The 21066-nt window shown below is 58.8% G+C and overlaps 4 protein-coding genes across 5 annotated transcripts; 2 read left to right on the forward strand and 2 right to left on the reverse strand.

The window, feature by feature from the left end:
- The first annotated feature begins 3523 nt into the window (after positions 1-3523).
- LOC131089762 (bromodomain-containing protein 8-like) lies at positions 3524-8740 on the forward strand. The gene is made up of 6 exons (XM_058034707.1): positions 3524-3892; positions 4281-4472; positions 5689-5834; positions 6529-6615; positions 6963-7031; positions 7975-8740. The coding sequence occupies exons 1-6, from the start codon at positions 3620-3622 to the stop codon at positions 8195-8197; spliced, it is 990 nt and encodes a 329-aa protein (XP_057890690.1). The 5' UTR covers positions 3524-3619; the 3' UTR covers positions 8198-8740.
- Positions 8741-9033: 293 nt separating this feature from the next.
- Positions 9034-10313, forward strand: NHP2 (NHP2 ribonucleoprotein). The gene is made up of 4 exons (XM_058034708.1): positions 9034-9217; positions 9321-9390; positions 9459-9564; positions 10060-10313. Exons 1-4 carry the CDS (start codon positions 9070-9072, stop codon positions 10183-10185), a joined length of 450 nt encoding a protein of 149 aa, XP_057890691.1. The 5' UTR covers positions 9034-9069; the 3' UTR covers positions 10186-10313.
- A 216-nt stretch (positions 10314-10529) lies between these two features.
- On the reverse strand, positions 10530-16011 carry N4BP3 (NEDD4 binding protein 3). Of its 2 annotated transcripts, none has more exons than XM_058034768.1 (5): positions 15732-16011; positions 13249-13692; positions 12529-13083; positions 12094-12351; positions 10530-11894 (listed from the first exon to the last, which is right to left on the reverse strand). In XM_058034768.1, exons 2-5 carry the CDS (start codon positions 13660-13662, stop codon positions 11322-11324), a joined length of 1800 nt encoding a protein of 599 aa, XP_057890751.1. In that variant the 5' UTR covers positions 13663-13692; positions 15732-16011; the 3' UTR covers positions 10530-11321. The 2 variants fall into 2 exon arrangements, with proteins under 2 accessions (XP_057890751.1, XP_057890750.1); XM_058034767.1 differs by lacking the exon at positions 15732-16011 and adding an exon at positions 15262-15350.
- Positions 16012-18466: 2455 nt separating this feature from the next.
- B4GALT7 (beta-1,4-galactosyltransferase 7) lies at positions 18467-21030 on the reverse strand. Its single transcript, XM_058034850.1, has 6 exons — positions 20983-21030; positions 20400-20753; positions 19674-19899; positions 19371-19454; positions 19098-19202; positions 18467-18934 (listed from the first exon to the last, which is right to left on the reverse strand). Exons 1-6 carry the CDS (start codon positions 21027-21029, stop codon positions 18779-18781), a joined length of 972 nt encoding a protein of 323 aa, XP_057890833.1. The 5' UTR covers position 21030; the 3' UTR covers positions 18467-18778.
- Positions 21031-21066: the final 36 nt, after the last annotated feature.

Raw genomic sequence — 21066 nt, forward strand, 5'->3', positions numbered from 1 at the left:
CAGAGATCTGTGGAGGCTGCACTAGTCAGAATGAAAATCTGTGATCTCAGCAGCTGTAGGCAGGATTGCCAGTACCTGGTTTCACATCTGAGTTTGTGCCCTGTTCCTACTGGGAATTACAGTCCTTTTCCTCAGCAACATGAAGGTTTAAGTTCTCTGCAAGAATTTCCAAGTCACTTTTTCTGCTCATATGACCCGAGATGAAACTTGCCTGTTTTCTGCCCACACAACCATTCATGGGGGAAAAGAAAACAACAGAATGACACCATCCTTGATTGCTGCAGCAGCTGGGAGTGCTCTGCCCTCCGTGCAGCATATCCAGGGTGCAGCTTTCTGGTAGACAGGTTTCAGGAAACTGAGTCACTGGGATTAAGAGCAGAGGCATTGTTCCCTTATCCAGTAAGAGCTCTCAATTTTCACAAGTTCAGTGTTGAAGTTGGTCCTGCCTGCTGTGTCAAGTCCTGTGTATTGCTGAGGTGAATTTTCACCAGGAGTCACCTTAGTGATGTAGAAATGCTGAAACTCCCTTGGATTGGTGATTGGTTCCTTGTCTTTGCTGCTAAACCCGGGAGCAAACTTCTGGTTTGAATTTTTATTGTTCTCAGTTCATAGCACAGAAAGCTACAGAGGTCTTTGTCTTTCATGCATTTCATGGAGTGGTTTCAGTTAGGGACAAACATTTTAGCATTGCCTGTTGTGACGAGACAAAGTAATGGTTCTAAACTAAAAGAGGGCCCATTTAGACTGGATGAAGATTATTTTTACAATGAGGGTGGGGAGGCCCTGGCACAGTTACCCAGAGAAGCTGTGGGTGCCCCATCCCTGAAGTGCTGAAGGCCAAGTTGGATGAGGCTCTGAACAACTTGGAATAGTGGGAGGTGTCCCTGCCCATGGCAGGGGGGCTGCACCCAGGCAGCCTTTAAAGGTCCCTCCCAACCCAGCCTGTTCCGTGATTGTGAGTTGGAAAGAACCTCTGTGCATTCCTTTACTCATTGAGCTGCTCAGAGCAGGGCCAGCTTCAAATATTTACCTTAGTCAGAATCTCCTGTGGTGCAGCCTGTCATCCCTGTGTCCTTTCACTGTTGGGCTCTGAGAAGGGTCTGGCTCCATCTCTGACACCTCTTTGTCTCTGCTGGGACACTGGAGGTGCAGCACAGGAGAAAACCTTTCTCAGACCTCTGGGAATTTGCTTTCATCATAGCAATCATTGCTGCTCCTTCCTACCCTTGGTTTCTTCTCCTAACCAGGTATTTTTCTCTCAGCCTTTTCTCTTGTCCCATGACATTTTAATAGTCTTTAATGATGTTTAAGAGCTCTAAAATTCCAAGATAGGATTTTCCCTATGGAGCCTCATTCCGTCTTTCCCAATTCATCATCTCTTGCTCTGACTACTTACTAATTCTCTTCTTCCTAATACTTTGTTCTAATCTGTCTAGTACAGAGCTGATGTTTTACTGTGCTGCATCTCCCAGCAGCCACCCTTTTACAGACAGATAAAACTGTCACCCCTTTCTGGTTTTCTTCTTAAATGACAAGTTACACAGCATAGACTTGGTCACGTTATATTTAAGCTTCTTTAGGGCTCACAAATGAATCCCAGTGGGTTCTAAGGTTTATTCACTGTCTCAAATTGTTCTAAAGTCTCCCCTGTTGACATTTTAATTAGATATCATCTCTCAGACCCATCCCAAGAGAAGGTCTCATGTGAGCTCCTCTGTGGCAACTGCTGATAATGATGATTAATTTGGTTTTTCCAACTGGCCCTATTTTCCACTGAGATGTTTGGCACTGATCATGTGTCATCCCCACTGATCATCTGGCAGCTCTCTGCTTCTGATGTTTTTGATGAGGTTTTTTGTTTTTATTTGCTTTTATGTCTTTAGCAAATTGTTCTCTTTTTCTTTTTCTTTTTTTTTTTTTTGCCTACTTTATGTGGATTCTACATTTCATTTATTAGAGTTCAGGCTTTTATCATTTTTCTTGTTTTGACATGTAAGTTCTTTTTAAAGGCTGTCTTTTTGATTTCTAACAGCTTTTTCTCAGAACAGCAAGAGTTGTGCAGTGTCTGATCTCTGCAGAGTGAACTAAAACTTTCCAGTTTGAGAGAGGTTCTTTGCTGGTGACTTATCTAGCCAACATAATTAAGAACTGTCAGGCAATTCTTAATTAAAAGTTCAAGCCTGTGTCATTTTGTCCGGAATTGGTGCAGAGCTGAGCTGTCTGTGATTATTTCACTCATCATGTCTTGCACTAACCCTGCTGTTCTGCTCTCTGGCATCTTGAGCCTTCCAAGATTTGGTAAAACTGAACATAAGGCTGAAGATCTCTTTAATCTTATGCCCAAGTTCCCAGGACTTCCTGATTTTCTACATTTATCCCTCTGGAGCACAGAAGGATGATCAGAAGTGATCAGATTACCCCAGGCTGAGGCTTTGCTGTGCCTCTGTGTGTGGCAGCTCTGCTGAGGCTGCAGCAGAGAGCTCCAGGCACAGGGTTTCTCCTCAGATGGAATCTCAGTTTGCCCAACTCCCTCACCTGGAAGCTGAGAGCAGGTAATGTTATCTCTACCTCATCAGATTTCATCTGCTGCCACTGAAGTGAACTTTGGAAGAGGTTTCAGAAGGACAGGCTTGCAGATCCCAGCTCTGCTTGCAAGTTCACAAAATCAGCAAAGCAGTTTTCTCATCCCAGACCCGGTGGATTCTGTATTTCTCCCAGTTATGCACCATAAGCTGAATTCAGAGCTGTGCTAGCAGTCCTGAGAATGGAAAAGACAATCAGTGAGAAATGTTCAAAACTCTGAAAAAATCAGGTTGTACATAATTAACTGAGTCTAAAGCCAGTGTTAATTAATGCATAGAATTCTCCATAGGTGCAGCATCCAGGCAACTCCATTCAGTGGCAAGATGAGGATTTTGTGACATCCTTTACTGTTGTACTGTGGCTCTGCAATCAATTCCCCAGGCTTAGAGGACTCAGAGTGTGCTCATGCAGTAGAAAACATTTATTTAGGCATGGACTAATGAACAGAGATTAAATGAGTGGTTTTTTCCTTCTTAAGAGAATACAAACTTTTATTTTCTGCAGTGGATAAACTGTGCCTGTTGATATGACTGTGTGGTTATAATTCTTCTTGCTCAGGTACATGAGATATCACATCCAGATAAATCCCACCTGTCACTTTCAAAACTCTCTCTGTAAGGTTTGGAGTAAGTTATCTCCAGTATAAAAAGTTCTCAGTGGAATTTCAGTAAGCTGCCCTTGGAGTCACCAGTTGTTCCCAACACTCAGCAGCTGAGGAGCCCCAGCAGGGCTCAGTCTGAGCTTGCTGGGTGCCTTCAGCCCCTGAAATATGGAGCATCAGCAAAGCCAGGCTCCCAGAGAGCTCAGCATGCCCTGAGCAGAGTGACCCACTGACCAGGGCATGGAGAGAGCACAGCAAAAGCAGCAGAAAACCTGAAATCCAGTTTGTGTAGCAGCCCTGCCATGTGCTGTGTGGAGGCTGCTCACCTCAGAGTCCTTCCCATGCTGTGGCTCTCCAAGGGTGGCAAGAAATGAGCTGGGCTTGGCAGTTCTGGATCAGGGTGCAAAGAAATTGTTGTATTTTCATTGTTTGCAGATGGGCCATGCCTGGAAGTCTGAGTTGGAATCTCCCATCAAGTCAGAGAGCAGTGATTTCCAGTCCCTTCCTGACTGGGATTCAAGCTTGGATCTGGATGTGATGAGCTGGAGAAATACTGAAGAGGAGGCCATGGGGAGGCTGGAGGGGAGCAGCCAAGAGGCAGATCCTGAGATGGAGCTGAGTGAGCCCCTCTGGAAGGATGACAGTGAAGATAACCACGAGGCAGAGGAGCCATGTGAAAATGACAGTCTTCTCCAGTTCCTCTTGGAGGTAGGGCAGTTTGGATTACAGGAGGGTGGGCAGCATAGTTCAGGCTCTCCTGAAACGTTGGGCTTTGCAGGGCCTGCACCATCCACACCAACAGAAACAGTCTGGGGGCACAGCAGAAGCTCTGGGTTCACTTTCTCCCCCAGCCTTTCCTCCCATTTGGAGCTCCCTCTGCACTCAAGCAGCTGCTTTGCCAAAACCCAGCTCACCCTTAAGCACAGAAATGTCAGTGAACTGACACTGTAATAATAACACAGGGCTTCTTCTGATTTTGCAAGGATTCCTAAAAATGGAAAGGCGTTCGTGAGCGATTGCAAAAATAGCATCTCTGCTGTTTATTTCTTCTCCTTTTTGCCTTCACAATTTGAAGTAATAAATCCCTGTCTTGCAGGTAACCCAGATGTTGGAATCTTGCTGCATTGGCAGCACAGAGTCACCAGAGACTCCGTGGGATTACCGTGCCTCTGGGGGGAAGGAGAGTGATGGGGAGGAAGAGAGGTGCCAGGAACAGACCTCAGGAGCAGAGGAAAGTCAGCTGGACATCCTGGCAAAAGATGAGGAAGAACTCTTCCTGGAAAGAGAGGTAGGAGAGTGGTGGGCCTGAAAGAGCCCTGGGTGAGAGATTAGACAATGAAGGAAACCAGCTCTAGAAGAGACGGGGAGCCCCGGGTTCTGAGAGGGGAGATAAAACACATGAGGAACACAGAAAAATGTATGAGGGAAGGGTGTTTTTTGTGTATCTTTATAAACAGGAAGCTTGTTACAGATGAAACCCTCAGATGTGAGTTGGAGGAATTGCTCCTTGGCAGTGTAAAGGTGACTCATGAGAGCTGGCAGGCTGCTCTCAGGTTTAAGGCAAGGTTGGAATACTTGCCTGGCTCTAATTGCTGTGTTTTGCAGCACAGCTTGGCTGGTTTCAGGCCCACGTGGCTGTGCCAGCAATAACCATCTGCCCCTGGGGACTGTCATGTCTTAGAAGCAGGCACTGTCTAGCCTGGGTTTGCATCAGTCCTGTGTTTGGGGGCTGTGGGCTCCCACCAGCCTGCTGGGTGTTCCTGGGAAAGCAGCACAGCACTGGAGGAACAGGGCTATTTTTCCACACTTGTTCTCTTGCAGACTCAGGACACTGGAGACAAATAACCCCCAGGATTTCACTGTTCAGCCAGGACAGTGTATTCCCAGCAGTCACTCTGCTCTCTGCTGCTGTTACTCCCAGCAGCTCCCTCACTGTTCTCCCAGTGCTCACAGCCAAACACACAGTGTTCAGTTTCTTTCTGAGAATTCTGCTCGTGCTTCAGATCTGTTGAGGATTCCGAGGTGCTCCTGCATGAAATCCCACTGAGCTTTTTTACTGGCAAACCACTACAACAACAGCACCACTCTCCTTCCTGGCTGAGTCTATTCCCTGTCATTTTAACGTGGGAGTTTGTGAGGAAACAACCTTGTTAACTCTGGGGGTTCCTGTTATCTGTATCTGCAGCTTTAACGAGCCTGAGGCACTCTTACCTCAGCTCCTGATTGCCCTCTCTACATCCATGACTCCTCCAGAGAGCAGACACAACACTGGGCACCACTCATCTCCACGGGTTTGTGTCAGCCAGGGGTGGATGGCATCCAGGAGATCAGACACAGCTCCTGCTGGAAGGTCTGAGTGAGGTCAAACAGCATCCTCTGAGTAACAGAGCAGGCAGCTCCCAGCTGAGCCTGGATGCAGGAGAGGGATTTACAGCAGGCTGGCTGCTAGATAAGGGATTCAGGTCCTGTGCTGCCATTTTAGATGTGTCCTCTGTGTTTTTCAGGGAGAGACTGAAGACTCATCTGGAGAACCCCCTTCAGATGAGCTGCATTCACCTGAGATGAGTGCTCAGGCCCTGGATCAAGATGGCAGTGACAGCAGCTCTGCAGCCTCAGTGCTGGACTCCACAGGCTCTCCCAACGTGCACCTGTAAGTAGCTGGTTCTGCACTCCTGCAGATGCAGCAGAACAGAGTCATTTCTTTCCCTTGGCACACGTGAGAACAAGTGCATGGCCAGGTCACATCCAGGAAGGTGAGAGAGCCAAGCAGAGCAGGAGGGAAGGAGGTAACTTGTGCTGTCTCTGGATTTGCTGGTATTGTAGGGCATTGATCCTAAGGTGAAGTGAGAAGAGTAGAGATTAAATGGAAAATACATGTTTTATGTTTTCTCAAGTCAAACAGGCCTGGTGTGAGCTGCACACCAGGCTCTGTCAGGCAGTGCACAGCCCAGCATTTCCAACCCCTCTGAGCAGGTGCAGGTGTGTCAGTCACATGCAGGCTCTGCCACACGTGTGATAACTTGCACTGCCTTTCAAGGGAAAACGTGGGATTTTGGGAAGAGAAACTTCATAAAAACCACCTCAGTAAAGTTCTGATCTGCAGAGCAGCTTGAGGTTTTCTATCCAATTTGGTCCTGTTCCTTATCTCAGCTTTGCTTTTACCCTTGTCCTGCATCTTCCTGCACTCTGGATGTTCAGTTGTGCATTCTGATGCAGAGCACTCCCACCATCACACTCAGAGGCTTTTTGTAGCTTCATCCACCTGGATGTGGTGGGAGCCAGCAGAATTGTCACCTCCTACTTTGTCTCGAGTGTGATGATCTGGCAGTATCTTCACTCCACAGGCTGCAGCCAAGCTGGAATAACCCCCTCCAGCACCTGATCCTCAAAAAAAAGCTCCTGTCCATCTGGAGGATGATAGCCAGCCACAGGTATGTGGGAGCAGAGGGCTGCATCAGCATGTCCTGAACACTCTGCCCTGAGTCCCAGCTCCTGTGTCCCCTGTCCCAGCCCTCCCCTCCCAGGGAGGGGAGCTTCCCAAAGCTGTTCCAGGACTTTGCTTTGCGAACAGCTGCCTGCTGCAGAGCTGGAGAGAACACTGCATATTGATTTCCTCTACTTAATGTGGCAGAGCCCAAATGCTGCTTTCCTACACAGCTGGCACAACACTGGCTGTGGCATCAGGGCCAGCAGGGAGAGGCAAGCCCTGCTCCATGTTTGTGGTGCAGGGGCAGGCAGAGAGCATTCCTTGTCCTTGTCCTTGTCCTTGTCCCTGCAGGTTCAGCAGCCCGTTCCTGAAGCCAGTGTCAGAGAAACAAGCCCCTGGATACAGGGATGTGGTAAAGAGGTGAGTTTGTGGAGGAAGTGCTCACTGGCTGATTTCTCTCAGGTTGTTTTCTGCCTTCTCTGGTTTCCAAAGGGCCAGTGGGATTGTTTCCTTCCTCCTTTTCCAGAGCTTGGCTGTCACCAGCATCTCCCACTGATTTCTTTCAGTAAAACTCCCTTCTGGGTAATTAGAACCTGGAAGCTTGCACTGACTCTGGAGCTGGTGGGAGTTGTGCCTGGCCTGTGCAGGCATTGCATGGCTGGCTCATCCCAGGGGCAGTCCCTGGGCAGATCCAGGCCCTGCAGCTCTGCAGTCCCTTCTCCCCGTGCCTGGAATGTGCCTCAGGAGGTGCCCCCTCCTCACCCGCTGCGAGCGCCCCAGATGTTTCACTCCCAGCACAGAAGTGGGTCATAAGAATATTTCCCAGAGAGATTAATGGCATTTTTTCAGAGCTGAATCATGTTCTATTCTGGTCACAGTTGTCCTCTCTGCAGCCATTCATTTTCCCATTCTGTCAAAGTAAGGGAAGTAATATTTATTCCCTATCATGTTCCCCTTACCAGCACTGCTATTTTTGCTGGTGGCACCATTCGATCTTTAGGGGGTTTAATAGATACCTATTTTAGTAACTTTTCTTTCTCCACTAAGACCTGGACTGACTTCCTGAAGACTAATTACTGCTTGCCTGCTCTGGAGCTCAGCATCCCATTTTTTCCAGAGGTGACTGCTAATGACCTGCCAAGTTGATTGGATGGCAAGTGTCGCATTGGCTGAACTCACTTTTGTCTGGCTCAGAAGAAAAGCCTTTCTCACTCCCCTCTGTGTGTCTTGAGCAATAAAATTGATTGAAAATAGCTGTGCTTTCAGGGCCACCCTGAAATGAGAACAAGCACATTCATGCAGATCCCAAAGGATGCCAAGGCCTGGGTTGCAATTTCATTCTTCTCCTCTCTGTCTTTTGTAGGCCCATGGATTTAAGCAGCATAAAGAGGAGGCTCTCAAAGGGACACATTCAGTCCGTGATGCAGTTCCAGTGTGACCTGATGCTCATGTTCCAGAACGCTGTGATGTACAACAGCTCCGACCATCACGTGTTCCACGTGGCTGTGGAGATGCAGCGAGAGGTCTTGGAGCAGCTGCAAGTCTTGGCTGAAGCCCTCCTGTTGTCCAGGGACAGGCTGGAGTGAGGCAGAAGGTAACCAGCCCTGCCTGAAGCCTCTCTAGTTGGAGCAGCGATGTCTCCGTGGCTCAGGGCATCTCCTGGGCTCAGGGGATGTGCTGCCATGGCCTCGGGCAGACCTCATTATCCCCAGTGCTGGCTGCTGGGGTGATGGGTTGATTCAGAGCCGTTTTTGGGAGGGTACCCTGTTGGAAGCCTCCATTCTTTTTGGGAAAAGCAGCAATGTAGCCCTGCAGGGAGAAGAGTTCCCTGGGATGAAAAGCAAGGGTGAGAATCCTGTGTGTGGCCAGGTGGATGAGGCGGGCACAGCCCGTGAGGGCGGCTGGCTGCACATCGGGCACTGCAGCGTTCCCAGGTTCAGGTTGGTCTGATGTTGTGTTGGGTCGGGTGGGTCCGGCGTTACCGGCACTGACCACACCCAATAAAGGCCCGTGTTGAAGCTTGCCCCGGCCTGCCTGACACTGGGACTGGGACCGCGACTGGGGCCAGAACTGGGACTGAGGCTGGGTCCAGAAGTGGAACTGGGACTGGGACCGCGACTGGAACTGAGACTGGGACTGGGACCGGGACTGGAACTGGGGTCAGAACTGGGACTGGGAGTGGGGCCAGAACTGGGACTGGGACCGGGACTGGAACTGAGACTGAGACTGGGACTGGGTCCAGAACCGGGACCGGGTCCAGAACTGGAACAGGGACCGGGGGTGGGCAACGCGGGATGGAGCGCGCGGCCGGGAATGCTCCGAACACCGCTCGCCATTGGCCGTCCCGGCTGTCTGTCACTGCCAGAGCGGTTCCGATTGGCTGTCGGAGAGCTCGCTGGCGTGTGTCCCGGCCGCGGCGCGGCGCGCGCCCCGGAAGCGGATCCGGCCTGTGGCGGCCATGGCGCGGGAGAAGCCGGAGGCGGCGGCCGAGGCGGAGGCGACACCGGAGCTCTCGTACCGGGAGCAGCTCGACTTCCTGAACCCCATCGCGCAGCCGCTCGCGTCCCGCAAGCTCACCCGAAAGCTCCTCAAGTGCATCAGGAAAGGTCCGGCGGCACCGGCGGGGAGGGGCCGGGTGATGGCGGTGGCGCGGTGCGGTGCCGCACGCTCGGTTCTCACTCGGCCCCTCACGCCGTCCTTCTCTTGCAGCGACCAAGCACAAGCAGCTCCGCCGTGGCGTGAAGGAGGTGCAGAAGTTCATCAACAAGGGCGAGAAGGGGTAAGTGCTGCCCTGGCCCCGCGGGCCCGCGCGGCCCCGGCCCGGGCGCTGACACGCTGTGCCCGCAGGATCACGGTGCTGGCCGGGGACACGCTGCCCATCGATGTGTACTGCCACATCCCCATCATGTGCGAGGACAGGAGCCTCCCGTACGCGTACGTCCCTTCCAAAACGGTGAGTGTGGGGCGAGGGAGGAACCAGCCCTGGTGACAGGGAGCACGGTGAGGAGCCCGGGCTGTGGCCGGAGCCTTCCCGCGAGGTGCACATTCGGTGCTTGAATAAAGAACTCGGTGTTTGTCCCTGAACGAGGCACAGAAGGGACTGGGCGAGGTGTACGAGTGTCCCACTGTGGAATCACAGAGCTGTTTGTCATGATCGAGTTCCTGCAGCAGCTCCGGGACAGAGCCAGCACATCTTTGCCAGGCTTCTGTGGGCTGGGGCCGGCTCTTTTGCAGACAGGGAGTTCTGGGGGGGCAGTCGGGTCTTTGGAGCTCCAGCCCCGGTGCAGGCAGCTCTGCAAACCCACTCTGGGGAAGAATTATGGCACATGAGCCAAATGCCAGTCCCTTCTGCCAGCCCAGCTTGTAGGAGACAAGCTGGGAAAAGGTTCCTGAGGTTCTCACCTGGGGAAGGGAGCTGGCCCCCTATTGTCTCCCTGTGTTCCCTCAGGACCTGGGAGCTGCAGCCGGCTCCAAGCGCCCGACCTGTGTCATCCTGGTCAAGCCCCACGAGGAGTACCAGGAGGCCTACGACGAGTGCCTGGAGGAGGTGTCGGCCCTTCCCCTGCCGCTGTGAGAGCCGGGGCCGGGCTGGGCCCTGTCCCCCTGCCCGGGGCCACGCGGCTGTTTCTGGGGACTCTGCCCAGAGGACTGATGGGGGGATGCTGAGCGCTGTGGGTCAATAAAGGTGTCTGCGGGTTTGTACAGAGTGGTCCTGGTGCTCGGGGGAGGGCTGGGGGATCCAGGCTGGGTTAAAGCACAGCGGGGACAGGGGTGAGGCTGCCCCGGGAGCCCGCCCAGTCCCACCGTGACTCACGGCCATGCCCGGCCCCACACCTTTTCCCTCAACCCCACATTCATGACCAGGAGCCCCCCGACCCCGAGGGAAGCAGAGCAGAGGCTGGGAGAGAGAAATACGAGTTTATTGCAGGAACGGGGTGTGGGGCCAGGCCCGGCCTTCACGTGGTTCTGCTGTAACACACGCAGAGTGTGGGGCTCTCCTTCCAGCGCCTCTGGGCTCCCCAGCTCCCCCTCACATCCCCTGGGAGGGGGGACCCCAGCTCTGCCCCACCTCAGGCACATGTCCCAGTCCTCTCTCCCACCCCAGTTCCTCACAGTGTGGCAGAGCACCAGTTCCCATCCCTCCTTGCACAAGGCATTCCCCCATCTCAGCCTGAAGAAAGCTGCACCAACCACCTCCACTGTAGAGCAGCTCCACACTGGGGGCAGTTGCCCCCTCCCAGCAGCACCAGAACTCCTCGGGGTTTCCTCCTCTGCCTGCCCAGAGGCACCACCAGCCCCAGGGCCCTGCTGACAAGAGAGCAGCAAGGCAGTGGGGTGGGGGATAGGGCTTCTCCTCACATTAAGTTATGGGTTGTAGGAACGGGGGCAGCAGAGCAGGAGGGACAGGGAATGTCTCACAGGGTGCTTGGTTTCTGCCCTCATGGCAGAAGGAATCACAGGGCAAACACTCCTGGAGTCAGAGCAGAGGGCACATGCAAGACCCCCACCCTGGCACAGATGACCCCCCTGCCCTCCAGAGACCCCACCAGGAGGGCCTGAGGTGCTGCAAGAAGGAGAAGCTCCCCTGTGGCAATGGGTCCTTCAGGCCAGGGCAGCGCCGAGCGGGGCCAGTCCTTGTGCACACCCTGAGATCGTCCCTTTGCAGTGGCAAGAGACCTTCCCCCTTCAGTCCCACTGGCGTCCCGGCCCTCAGATCTTGGAGGACTCCACCCGCTCGATCCAGGGCGAATCGATCCTGACATCCCTGGGCTCCGCCCGCAGCTGCCGCAGCTCCCGCTCCAGCGCCTGGCTCCGGTGGTACATCTCCATGTAGCTGGCCTGGAGCTCCCGCTGGTACCGCAGCACCTTCTCCTTCTCCTCCTGCCACGTTTTCCTCTCCAGCTCAAAGTTCACGGCCTGCAGCTGGCCCTGACGCCGCTCCCGCAGCAGCTCTGCCCACAGCCACTCCACCTGCCGCTCCAGGGGCTCGGCCGAGTCGCTCTGCAGGCCCCGGCACTTGGAGTCATCAGTTTCGCAGCCAGGGAAGTCCTGGCACGACGGCATGGGGTCATCACCGAGGGGCAGCGAGGAGCCGGGCTCGGGGGGGCTCTGGAAGGAGTCTGCCAGCTGTGCCAGCTGCGAGTCCCTGGCCTGGACCTCTGCCTTGGCCTCCCGCAGCTGCGTCTTCAGGCTGAAGATCTCCCCCAGCTTCTGAGCCATCTCCTCCTGGGTGTCCCGGAGCTGCTGCTTCAGCAGGGAGATCTCTGCTGCTTTCTGGCACACCTGCAGGGCACAGCGAGCAGTGAGGAAGGGCTGGGGGAGCAGGACCCCAGAGGTGGCAGCACCCCAAGTTGTCCTCTTGGGAGACCATAAGCACCACACGTGGCTCATCCCTCCCGTACTGTGACCCCAAGTAACACCAGGGCAGGGAACACAGCCAGGAGGGTGGCAAAAGGGAGGGAAGGGAAGGAAGGAGACTCACCTCCCACTTGGTCTCCTCCAGTTTGGGGCTGCCATGCTCGCCCTGGGGCTGCCGCAGCTTGCTCTCCTCACACTGGCACTGCTGCAGGCTCAGCTCCTCCTGCAGCCGCTTCTTCTCCTGCTGCGCCTTGTAGAGCTGCAGCTGCAGCGCCCGCTGCCCGCGCTGCGCCTGCTGCATCACCTGCTGCAGCCGGGCCATGTACATCTGCTTCAGGTCCTCCAGCTCGTCCAGCCACAGCCGCTGCTTGTCCTCAAATGCCTGCCAGCACAGGAGGACACTGGTGAGAGGCTGTAGCCCCAGGAGGGACCCCAAGAGGCCCTGTGATATTTGATCCTACCACGCTTGGGCCATTCCAAGCCCATCACCCACCACGGCAGCTCCTTCACTGCTCCTTCCACCCCCACATCTCTGCGTGGGACACCCAGCACAGCTCACCTGTGTGAAGGGGTCTTCGGTCTCGCTGAGACTCCTCTTGAGCTGCCTCAGCTCCCCTCCCGTCTCCTGCAGCCGGTCCTCCAGCTGCTTCACCGCGTCCTCCAGCGAGTAGGAGAACTCGTAGGGCGGCGGGGGCTCGCCAGGGCTCTGCAGCCTGCTCAGGGTGGCCATGCTTTTACAGGACAGGGGCATCTTCTCAGGGGCCAGGGTATCCCTGGGGCTCCGGGAAACCCTGTCCAGGGAGCCCCCGATGTGGTTGATGTGGCCCATGGAGGCGCTGAACTGGCTCTGGGCAGGCTTGAGGCGGGAGCCGTAGGAGGGGAAGCTCTGGATGGAGTTGTGGCTGGAGTCAGAGGCCTCGTCCAGGCTGATGGCGTGGAGCAGGTGGGTGCGGAGCGGGCCGTGCTGCGGGGCCGCTGTGCTGCTCTGCGACAGCAGCGTGTGCAGGCTCCCATTGCTCTTGGACAGCTTCTGCCCCTTGGACGAGGACAGGCCCTGCATGGACACCAGCCCCTTCCCAGCCACTGCCTTGAAGGCTGAGGGCCTGATCCGACACTGAAAAACAAGAACAAGGTCAAGCATGAGCCTCTACACCCAAAGAGAACCCCCACACTCCCAGCCTCATAAATCCCCACATCCCATCCACGAGGGTTCAGATCATCCTGCTCCATCCCCACCCTCTCGCAGACCAGGCTGTATTTCAGGGCCCCACAGCCTCACCTTGTCGAAGCGGCCCCGCTCCGGCAGGGAGCTCTTGGAGAAGTCGGCCCCGCGGTGATGCTCGCGGGAGCAGCGCTCGGGGGATCGGTTCTCGCGGTCGCTCTCGTAGTCCCGCTTGTAGCAGGCGCCCGATGTCTGGTGCTTCCGCTCCGCCCGCGTCTCCTTCTTGGCCCCGTGCAGGTACCCAAAGAGCTCCCGCTGGTTCGGCCCCTTGCGCAGCAGCCCGTCGGGCTGCCGGAGCCCCCGCGAGCCGCCCAGCGGGGCCCGCAGCTCCAGGGGGGACAGATCCTGCTTCTCCACCAGGCTGCCCACGCTGCCCATGCTGCCAACCACGCCGACGGGCTCCGAGGAGAGGTAGGTGCCGAGGACACGCGTGTCGGGCTCACAGGTCACAGGACCCTGTGCTGCTGCCATGGAGAATTACAGAAAAGCCCAGAACCAGCGCTGCCGGGGAAGAGACGGAGTCAGCGATGCCGGGCAGCCGGGACACACCCCCGGCACCCCCTTTCCCGGCCAGCCCCAAGGGCCCACACGGGCCCCTGGCACCGAGATGGATCTGCCACCCCCCGTGCGGCTTCCCGGGGGACAGGGCACAGCCGGCACGGGGCGGGGGCTCCCCGCCGCTGCCCCCACCACGGTGCAGCGCCTCCTCCCACACCCAGCCCCACCTCCCGCCCGCGGCCGGGGCCGCCACCAGAACAGGCACCTGCCGCCCAGCCAGGCGGGCGGGTTCGGGATCCGGCAGCACCTGCCCAGGCCTGGCGCCAGCCCCGGCCCGGCGGCACCAACCTCCCCGCCGGGACCTCCGGCTGCGGACCCCCTCTGGAGACCGCCCCAAAATGCCCCTGGGATGCCCACCAGCCTGGCCTCCCCGGGATGGGCACTCTGCGGCACCACGGGGACAATCCCCGCACAGCACGGGCTCTGCAGCTCGCAGGGGAGCTCCACACAGCCCCCTCCATCCTCCATCCACAGCATTCCCTCCCCAGCCCGGGCAGGGAGCAGGCGGCCACAGCCCAGCTGCTGCTGCTGCGTGCCGGGGACCCCGCGGCCGGACATGGCGAGGGAGGGCGGTGGGAAGGGGCAGGATGCTGACGGGACAATGCAGCTTCCTGCGCAGGTGGCCGGGGGAGGAAGGATGAGAGCATGCCTTCGGCTCTGGGAGCGCTAGGGAGGGGACGATGGCCTCACATCAGTGCAGGGACACAGAGAGTGTGGCAGGGGCGAGGCAGAGCCCCCAGCACCGCTCCCAGCCTCGCCGAGGGCTCCGGGGCCGGGTTACACCCAGGAAGCTGCCCTGGTTCTCAGCACCACGCGCCGGGTAAACAAACACCCCGCTTTTAATTGCTGCCACAAACCTGTCTGACAGCTCCCGGCCTGCGCTGTCACCTCCCTCTGCGAGCCCAACACCTGCTCCGGGCACCGGCACCCCACCAAGGGCACCGGGGATGGACCCTCCGGAAGGATCGGGGCCGCCTGCGGCGCCGCCGGGCGTGCACGGGGATGGGGGACGGGGATGTTCCCGTGCTGGGGAGGGGGAAGGATGCACATCCAGCCCCCGGCTTTGGGGAGCAGCTCGGCCGAGCCCCGCAGCGGCTCCTCCCGGCACAGGCGGCCGAGGAAGTAGGTCAGGTTGTGGGAGGTTTGGGAAGCGCCGGGGGAGCCCGGGGGTGTCCTGCCCGCGGCAGGGAGGGGAGCACCCTCCAGGCGGCAAAACACCGGTCCGGCCAGCCTGGCTCCTTCGCGCTCTGCTCCCGATCCCAGCCGTGCCCAGGCAGGATAAGGCCACAAACCTTTTCCCTTTCCCATTCCCATTCCACCCGGGAGCGCACGGCAGGGTTGGAGGGAGGCGGGCGCGGGTCCCGCGCAGCCCCTCCGCGCCTCCCGCAGCCCCGCCGGAATTTCCGGCTCCGAGAGGGCGGAGGGGGCAGCCGGTGCCGGGCCCGAGCCCGGGACAAAGCCCCGCTGGCCGCGGGGAGGGGGATGGGGCCGGGCCGGCCGGGCCGCACTCACCATGCCGGCGGCGCTGCGCTCCCGCTCGGCTCCGCTCCGCGCTCCTTCCCTCGCCGCGTTTGAACGCGCCCCTCGGCCGCGGCCGCGCGGGGCGGCGGGCGGAGCCGGCACCGGCAAATCGCGGCGCGGGGGCGGCGGGACGGGAGGGGCGGGAAGCAGCAACAGCAGCAGCAGAAAGAGGAGGAGGAGGAGGAGGAAGAAGGAGGAGGAGGAGGAGGAGGAAGGAGGGGGACGGCCCGGCCGTGCCCACCAGCGGGGCGGGGCGGGGCAGGGCAGGGCGCGCTGGCTGCGTGCGGCGCCGCTTGCGCGGAACCCCCTCCCAATGGCGGGGAGAGCCCCGCAAATCCCCCCAGCTGCAGCTCCGGGACCGGCAGCACCGGCGCCGGTGGGCTCCCGGTAACCCCTGACAGGCGGGCTGGTATTCCCGAGTATCGCCCACCAAGGGCGGAGAGAAATATTTTGCTTCGTACCTGCGGCGTGGAGAGGGGTCTCGACTCCACGGGACACTCTCTGTGCCGTCCTCCAGCAGGGTAACCCCGTGTCCCCCACTCGCAGCAGCACCCGCGGGTGGGCAGGAGCCTCACAAAGCCGGGGACACGGCGTACCCCGTGGGGCTCCCGCTGGCCCGGCGCCAGTGAGACGGGACACGCTCCATCCCCGTGAATCACATCCTGGAGCCGGTTTTGGCAGCCGCAGGGAGCGAGGATCCCGGCACGGGGTGGCCGGGTCAGCGGTGTCGCTGGGAGCAGGACACTGCAGCAGCAGCAGCCCTGCTCCGGTGCCGTCTGTGCCCGGCAGGGACCGCCCCGTCCCCAGCCCGGCGTGCCCGCTCCCCGCTCGCTGCCAGCTCCCTCCGCCGCACACCCGAGTCCTCAAGCTGTGCTGCCAGTGCTCTCCCACACGCACACACTGTCCCGGTCCCTGCTCGCCGGGCTCACAAGCTGGCAGCGTGCTCGGTGCGCTGCCAAGGCACGCTCCGCTCCCTCGGGCCTCAGCCCCCGTTCCCCGCAGCTCCTGTGGCACCAGCGCGGCCTCTGAACACGAGAGCCCTTCCCAGCGGTGCCCTGTCCCACCCTGCTGGCCTCAGGACTGTCTGCCATGCCCTGGCCCTCTGCCGGGAGCTCAGCTGTGAAAGGGCCCCACTGGCATCGCCCCACGGGCTGGGACCGGGCGGGTTCAGCGATGCCGAGAGGCGCACAGGGTGATGCTGCTCACGGCCGCACCCCTCTGCCCGTCTGCCCCGTTTCCTGCTCCTCCTCGGGCTGCACACCCCGGGCACGTCTGCCTGGATTGGAATTTCCACAGGGAGCCTGGCCCTGCCCGGGTCACTGCACAGCCAGGGATGTCACCTCCTCCAGGCAGAGATGCTTCAGCTTCCTCTGAGTTCTCCCCCAGTCCCCTCTCTCTGCTCGCCTCACCCACCCTGTGCTCCCCTCTAAGATACTACAGCAATTCCACGAGTCCACCAGCAAACAGCTCTGGAACAATCACTTTATAACAACCTGGCAATAAAAGCCATTGATTGCTGCCCCTGCTTGAACAGTAATTGGGACCCCAGAATGGGGGGTCACAGAGGGGCAGGGCTGGCCCTTCAGGGGCCCTCTCTGCCCCTGATCATCCTGATGTTCTCCTCGGGCTTGCTGAGAGCATGAGAACGCCGGGAGGCTTTGGCTGGGCTCTGCAGGTCTCCTGGGACGGCGGGCAGGGTGTGATCCATCTGTGAAAGGCAATGGGGAAAACTCCATCCCCTCCTGCTGGGCCATTGCCGAAACCGAAGCGTGGGGGGGAGCAGAGCCGAGCGACCTCCGAGTCACATTCAGGGCTATAAAAGGAAGCCGGGTCTCCAGCAGGGTGCCTCTTCCACAAAAGCAACCGGGGGATGAGGGGGCCGCGAGCAGAGCTGAGAAAAAGCTGCCAGGCAGCGGGAGAGGAGCCTGGAGAGCTGAGCCAAGTGCGAGGTGCACATATGCTCTCTGTTTCTGCACAGCCACGTCTCCATGAAACCTGCCCCGATTTGTGTCATCTATTTTGAACGGCACAGAGAAATACTTTGATGTGCCTCCACCAGCCCTGGCTGCGGTTCAGGCACCAGGAAGGGGCTGCCACACAGATGGCTGATCCCAAAGCCGTGCCATGGACAGGCAGAGTGGGGCTGCTGGGCCAGTCTCTCCCCCTGGCTGCCCACAGCAAGGACATGGCTGGTCCTGGAACACCTGTGGAGAAGTGCACCAGCTGTCCAAGTTCACCAGCACCTTCATGCCAGGTACCAGCACAAAGATACCTGATCCCAGATGCCAGAGCTGCTTTGGAGCCAGCAGGCTGGAGAGGCCGTCAGGAGCTCTTGGACAGCACAGCCCCACAGTGCCCCAAGGCTGAGCCTGCTGCTTCCATGCTGCAGAGCAGATCCTCACCATCCTGCACCACCCTGACACCCTGTGCCAGGGCTCCAGACTCCTCTCCCAGCTCCAGAGCAGCACGGAAAGGGGGCACCAGATCCCTCCAGACACCCCATCCCACAGCTCCTGCAGGGTACACGAGCCCTGCACTTGGCTCTGATGCTTTTTTCCCTCCCTCCCTCCTCTCTGGAGCTATTCGTCTTCCCAGGATGGCAACAGCTTCTCTCTGAGGATGCAAAGCAACCACTCCAGGAAGTGGCAGGCAGGAGAGGAGGACAGAAGGGGCCAGGAAGCGCAGAGGGCCTGGCGCCAGTGCTGGTGGTGGGGCTGAACAGAGAGGTACTGGCTGTTCAGCTGGGTCTGCCCAGCCTGAGGAGGCAGCAGCACCCACAACCTGTGCCAAGACCCCAGAGGAGACATCCGATTTTCCACCCCCCAGAAGGGCTGAGGCAGCACACACATGGAAGGCAGGCAAGGAAAGCACAGCCAGAACTCTCCTCCTCACCCCAGAGAGGTCCTGGCCTACAAGTGCTGACACCCAGCAGGGCTGTGGATGCTGGGGCTCGGGCACGGCTCAACCACAACCACTTCCTGCACTGAAATGCCAACAGCCCAGCCCTGGGGGCACTGAGGAGGCACCATCTCTCTCAGAGCCCATTTCAGACTGGCTTGGCCTCGGAGCCAGAGCAGCTCAGGGTTCACCTGTCACACAGAGAGGAGCTGGGGCCAAGCCAGGACAGGTGTGCTGAAGGAAGGTGAAGGGAACAGGAAAATGGAGTGATGCCAGCACAGCCCAGGGCATTCACAACTCACAGGTGCCCTGACAGTTCTTTATTGTCCTCAGAGCTGCGTGGCAGCTCAGCCACGTCCAGCACAGGAAAGCCACGTCCTGCACTGCCCTGGGAGGCAGCACCAGCGCCTGCAGCGGCACCAGCGAGTCCCACTCTCAGCCTCCTCTGTAGCTCCCAGCAGAGTCCAGTTCTCAGCCTCTTCTGCTCCTCTGTGTCTCGCCAGCACTGCCACGCTCATTTGCTGCAAACCCCTGCCTGCTCCAGGCAGCTGCACGGCAGCCAGGGAGCCTTGGCACCAGCACAGAGCCACGACTGGCACAGGGGATGGGCTCAGCCAAACGTGCACCACGGCGTCTCGTTCGTGTCACAGTCCAGCAGGACATTGAGGACGGTGCAAGGGGCTCCTGCCACGCTCAGATCTGTGCGTGACTCGATTCTGTACCTCACGTTGTTCAGGCCTCCCTCCCGATCCACTTTGAACTGCTCCTGAGGGAGAGAGAGATTGCTCGGCCCAGGCTGGAAGGGAGAAGCACCCAGGGTCCGGGGAGGGAGCCAGAGCTGGCAGAGGAGGACACGAGCAAGGAGGGCTCAGAGCACATGGTGACCACAGCCCCAGTCTCCCGTGGCTGCCCTGGACCACAGCTCTCACCTGTTTCTGTGCAGCAATGCGCTTCTGGTCTCTCTTCCTCCAGGCTGGGTCGTGCAGGTGCTGGAAAGTCTCGTATCCAGTTGTGATTCCAGAGGGACGACGGACCTGGGAGAAGAGCAGAGCTTCCCTACAGCTGCTGGAACACTCCTGCACCTGCTGCTGGAGCGCAGGGCTGCTTTCCCCAGATCCCAAACTGGGTGGTCACAGTGAGGGACGGGTGAAGAGATGTAAAAAAGGGCAATTTCAAGGCAGGAGGGTGCAGAGACCCCTTACCTGGAGACCAGCTCCTTTGATACGTCGATAGAACTCATCGTCCTCCCGTCCCCAGCCCCAGAAGCGGTTGGACATCCCATTGCACTGCAACGAGAGCAGCACCATGGCAGCCAAGGCCCAGCACAGCTCCACAGCCTCAGAGGAGCTGGCACCAGCCCAGCCTCCCCTGTCCAGCCCCCAGCAGCTCAGACCACAGCCTCTCTCCCCAAACCATTTTAATTCCTGTCCCCACTTCCCAAGTTGACCATGATAATGTTATAGCTCCTGCCCCAGCTGTCCAGAACACGCCACCCAGGAGCTCACCAGCTCATAGTGCTGCTTGGTGAGCAGCAGGATGCCACCCACGTAGGTCTTGTAGTGGTAGAGGGGGTGCAGCTCGGGGGATGCCACGTGGAAGGGCCCTGCCTCGGGGAAGCTGTAGTCCAGGTGCTCGTTGAGGGGCAGGAGATCCACGTCGTGCATGGCGATGTAGTCGGTGTCGTTGCCGCTCTCCAGGAAGCCCACGTTGATCAGGGATGCCCTGTTAAACCTGCCAGGGACTGGGGGCTCTCAGTGCCACCAAGCCGAGCAGCCACTGTCCCCACATCCCCCTGCCACAATCATCAATGCTCAGTGTCTGACCGGTCCCCAAACAGGGACACATGCAAACACAGCTCTGCATCCTGCACAGTGAGCTGGGGGTGACAGCACTTCCAAACACCCCATGGCCTGTCTTTCACTTCCACAGTCCCCATATGTTTGCCGCTGCAGACCTGTGACACTGGGGAGAAAGCTGAAATACACGAGGATAAAGGAGAAAGCTGAAATACCCGAGGATAAAGGATTCTATGCTCAGATTCTATTCTTGCTAAGCAAGAAAGAAGCAAACCAGCACTTTGTCCATCTCTGAGCTCTAGAATGAGCAGCTTTGGGGAGTGCATCACACACTGCCGTGACATCCCGCTGCCCCGGTCCTACACTTCTCTGCAGCACCCTCCCAGCACTCCCAGAGCTTCGGGCGGGACCCCTCGGCACAGGGAGACGCCATACCTGAAATGATCCACTTGGTTGAGGATGAAGATGCGGTGGCGGATCTTCTTCTTGCTGAGGAAGCGGTGCATGTAGGGCACGAAGGCCAGCAGCTCCTCGAAGCGCTCTCGGAAGGGCACCAGCAGCGCCAGCCGGTGCGGAGCCCACGACGGCTCCTCGTGGGGCGGCAGCGGCGGGGCCGGGGCCGGGCAGGGCTGCCGGGGAGCGCCCCGGGGCTGCCCCGCCGGTGCCGGGCCCTCGCCCGAGCAGCTGAGCTGGAGCCAGAGCAGCGAGGCGAAGCCGAGCAGCAGCGCCAGCAGGAACAGCGGGAAGGCGGAGAGCCGGCCGGGGAAGAGCCGCAGCAGCGGCGGGGACCTGCGGGATGGAGCGGGGTCAGCGCACCGTGGGACCCCCGCCCGTGCAGCGGGACAGCATCCCCCGAGCCCGCCCAGCCCGCGGTGCGACCCCCGGTACCGCCCGGTACGGCCGGGCTCAGCCCCCAGTACGGCCGGGCTCATCCCCGGTACCGCCCGGTACGGCCGGGCTCAGCCCCCGGTACCGCCCGGTACGGCCGGGCTCTCATCCCCGGTACGGCCGGGCTCACCCTCCGCCGCGCAGCCGGAGCGCGTCCCTGCGGCGGGCCGGGCCCATCGCCCCCGGCCCCGGGACACGCTGGCGGCTCCCCCGC

Source organism: Melospiza georgiana, chromosome 15 (assembly GCF_028018845.1).
Source record: "Melospiza georgiana isolate bMelGeo1 chromosome 15, bMelGeo1.pri, whole genome shotgun sequence".
Classification (NCBI taxonomy): Eukaryota; Metazoa; Chordata; class Aves; order Passeriformes; family Passerellidae; genus Melospiza; species Melospiza georgiana.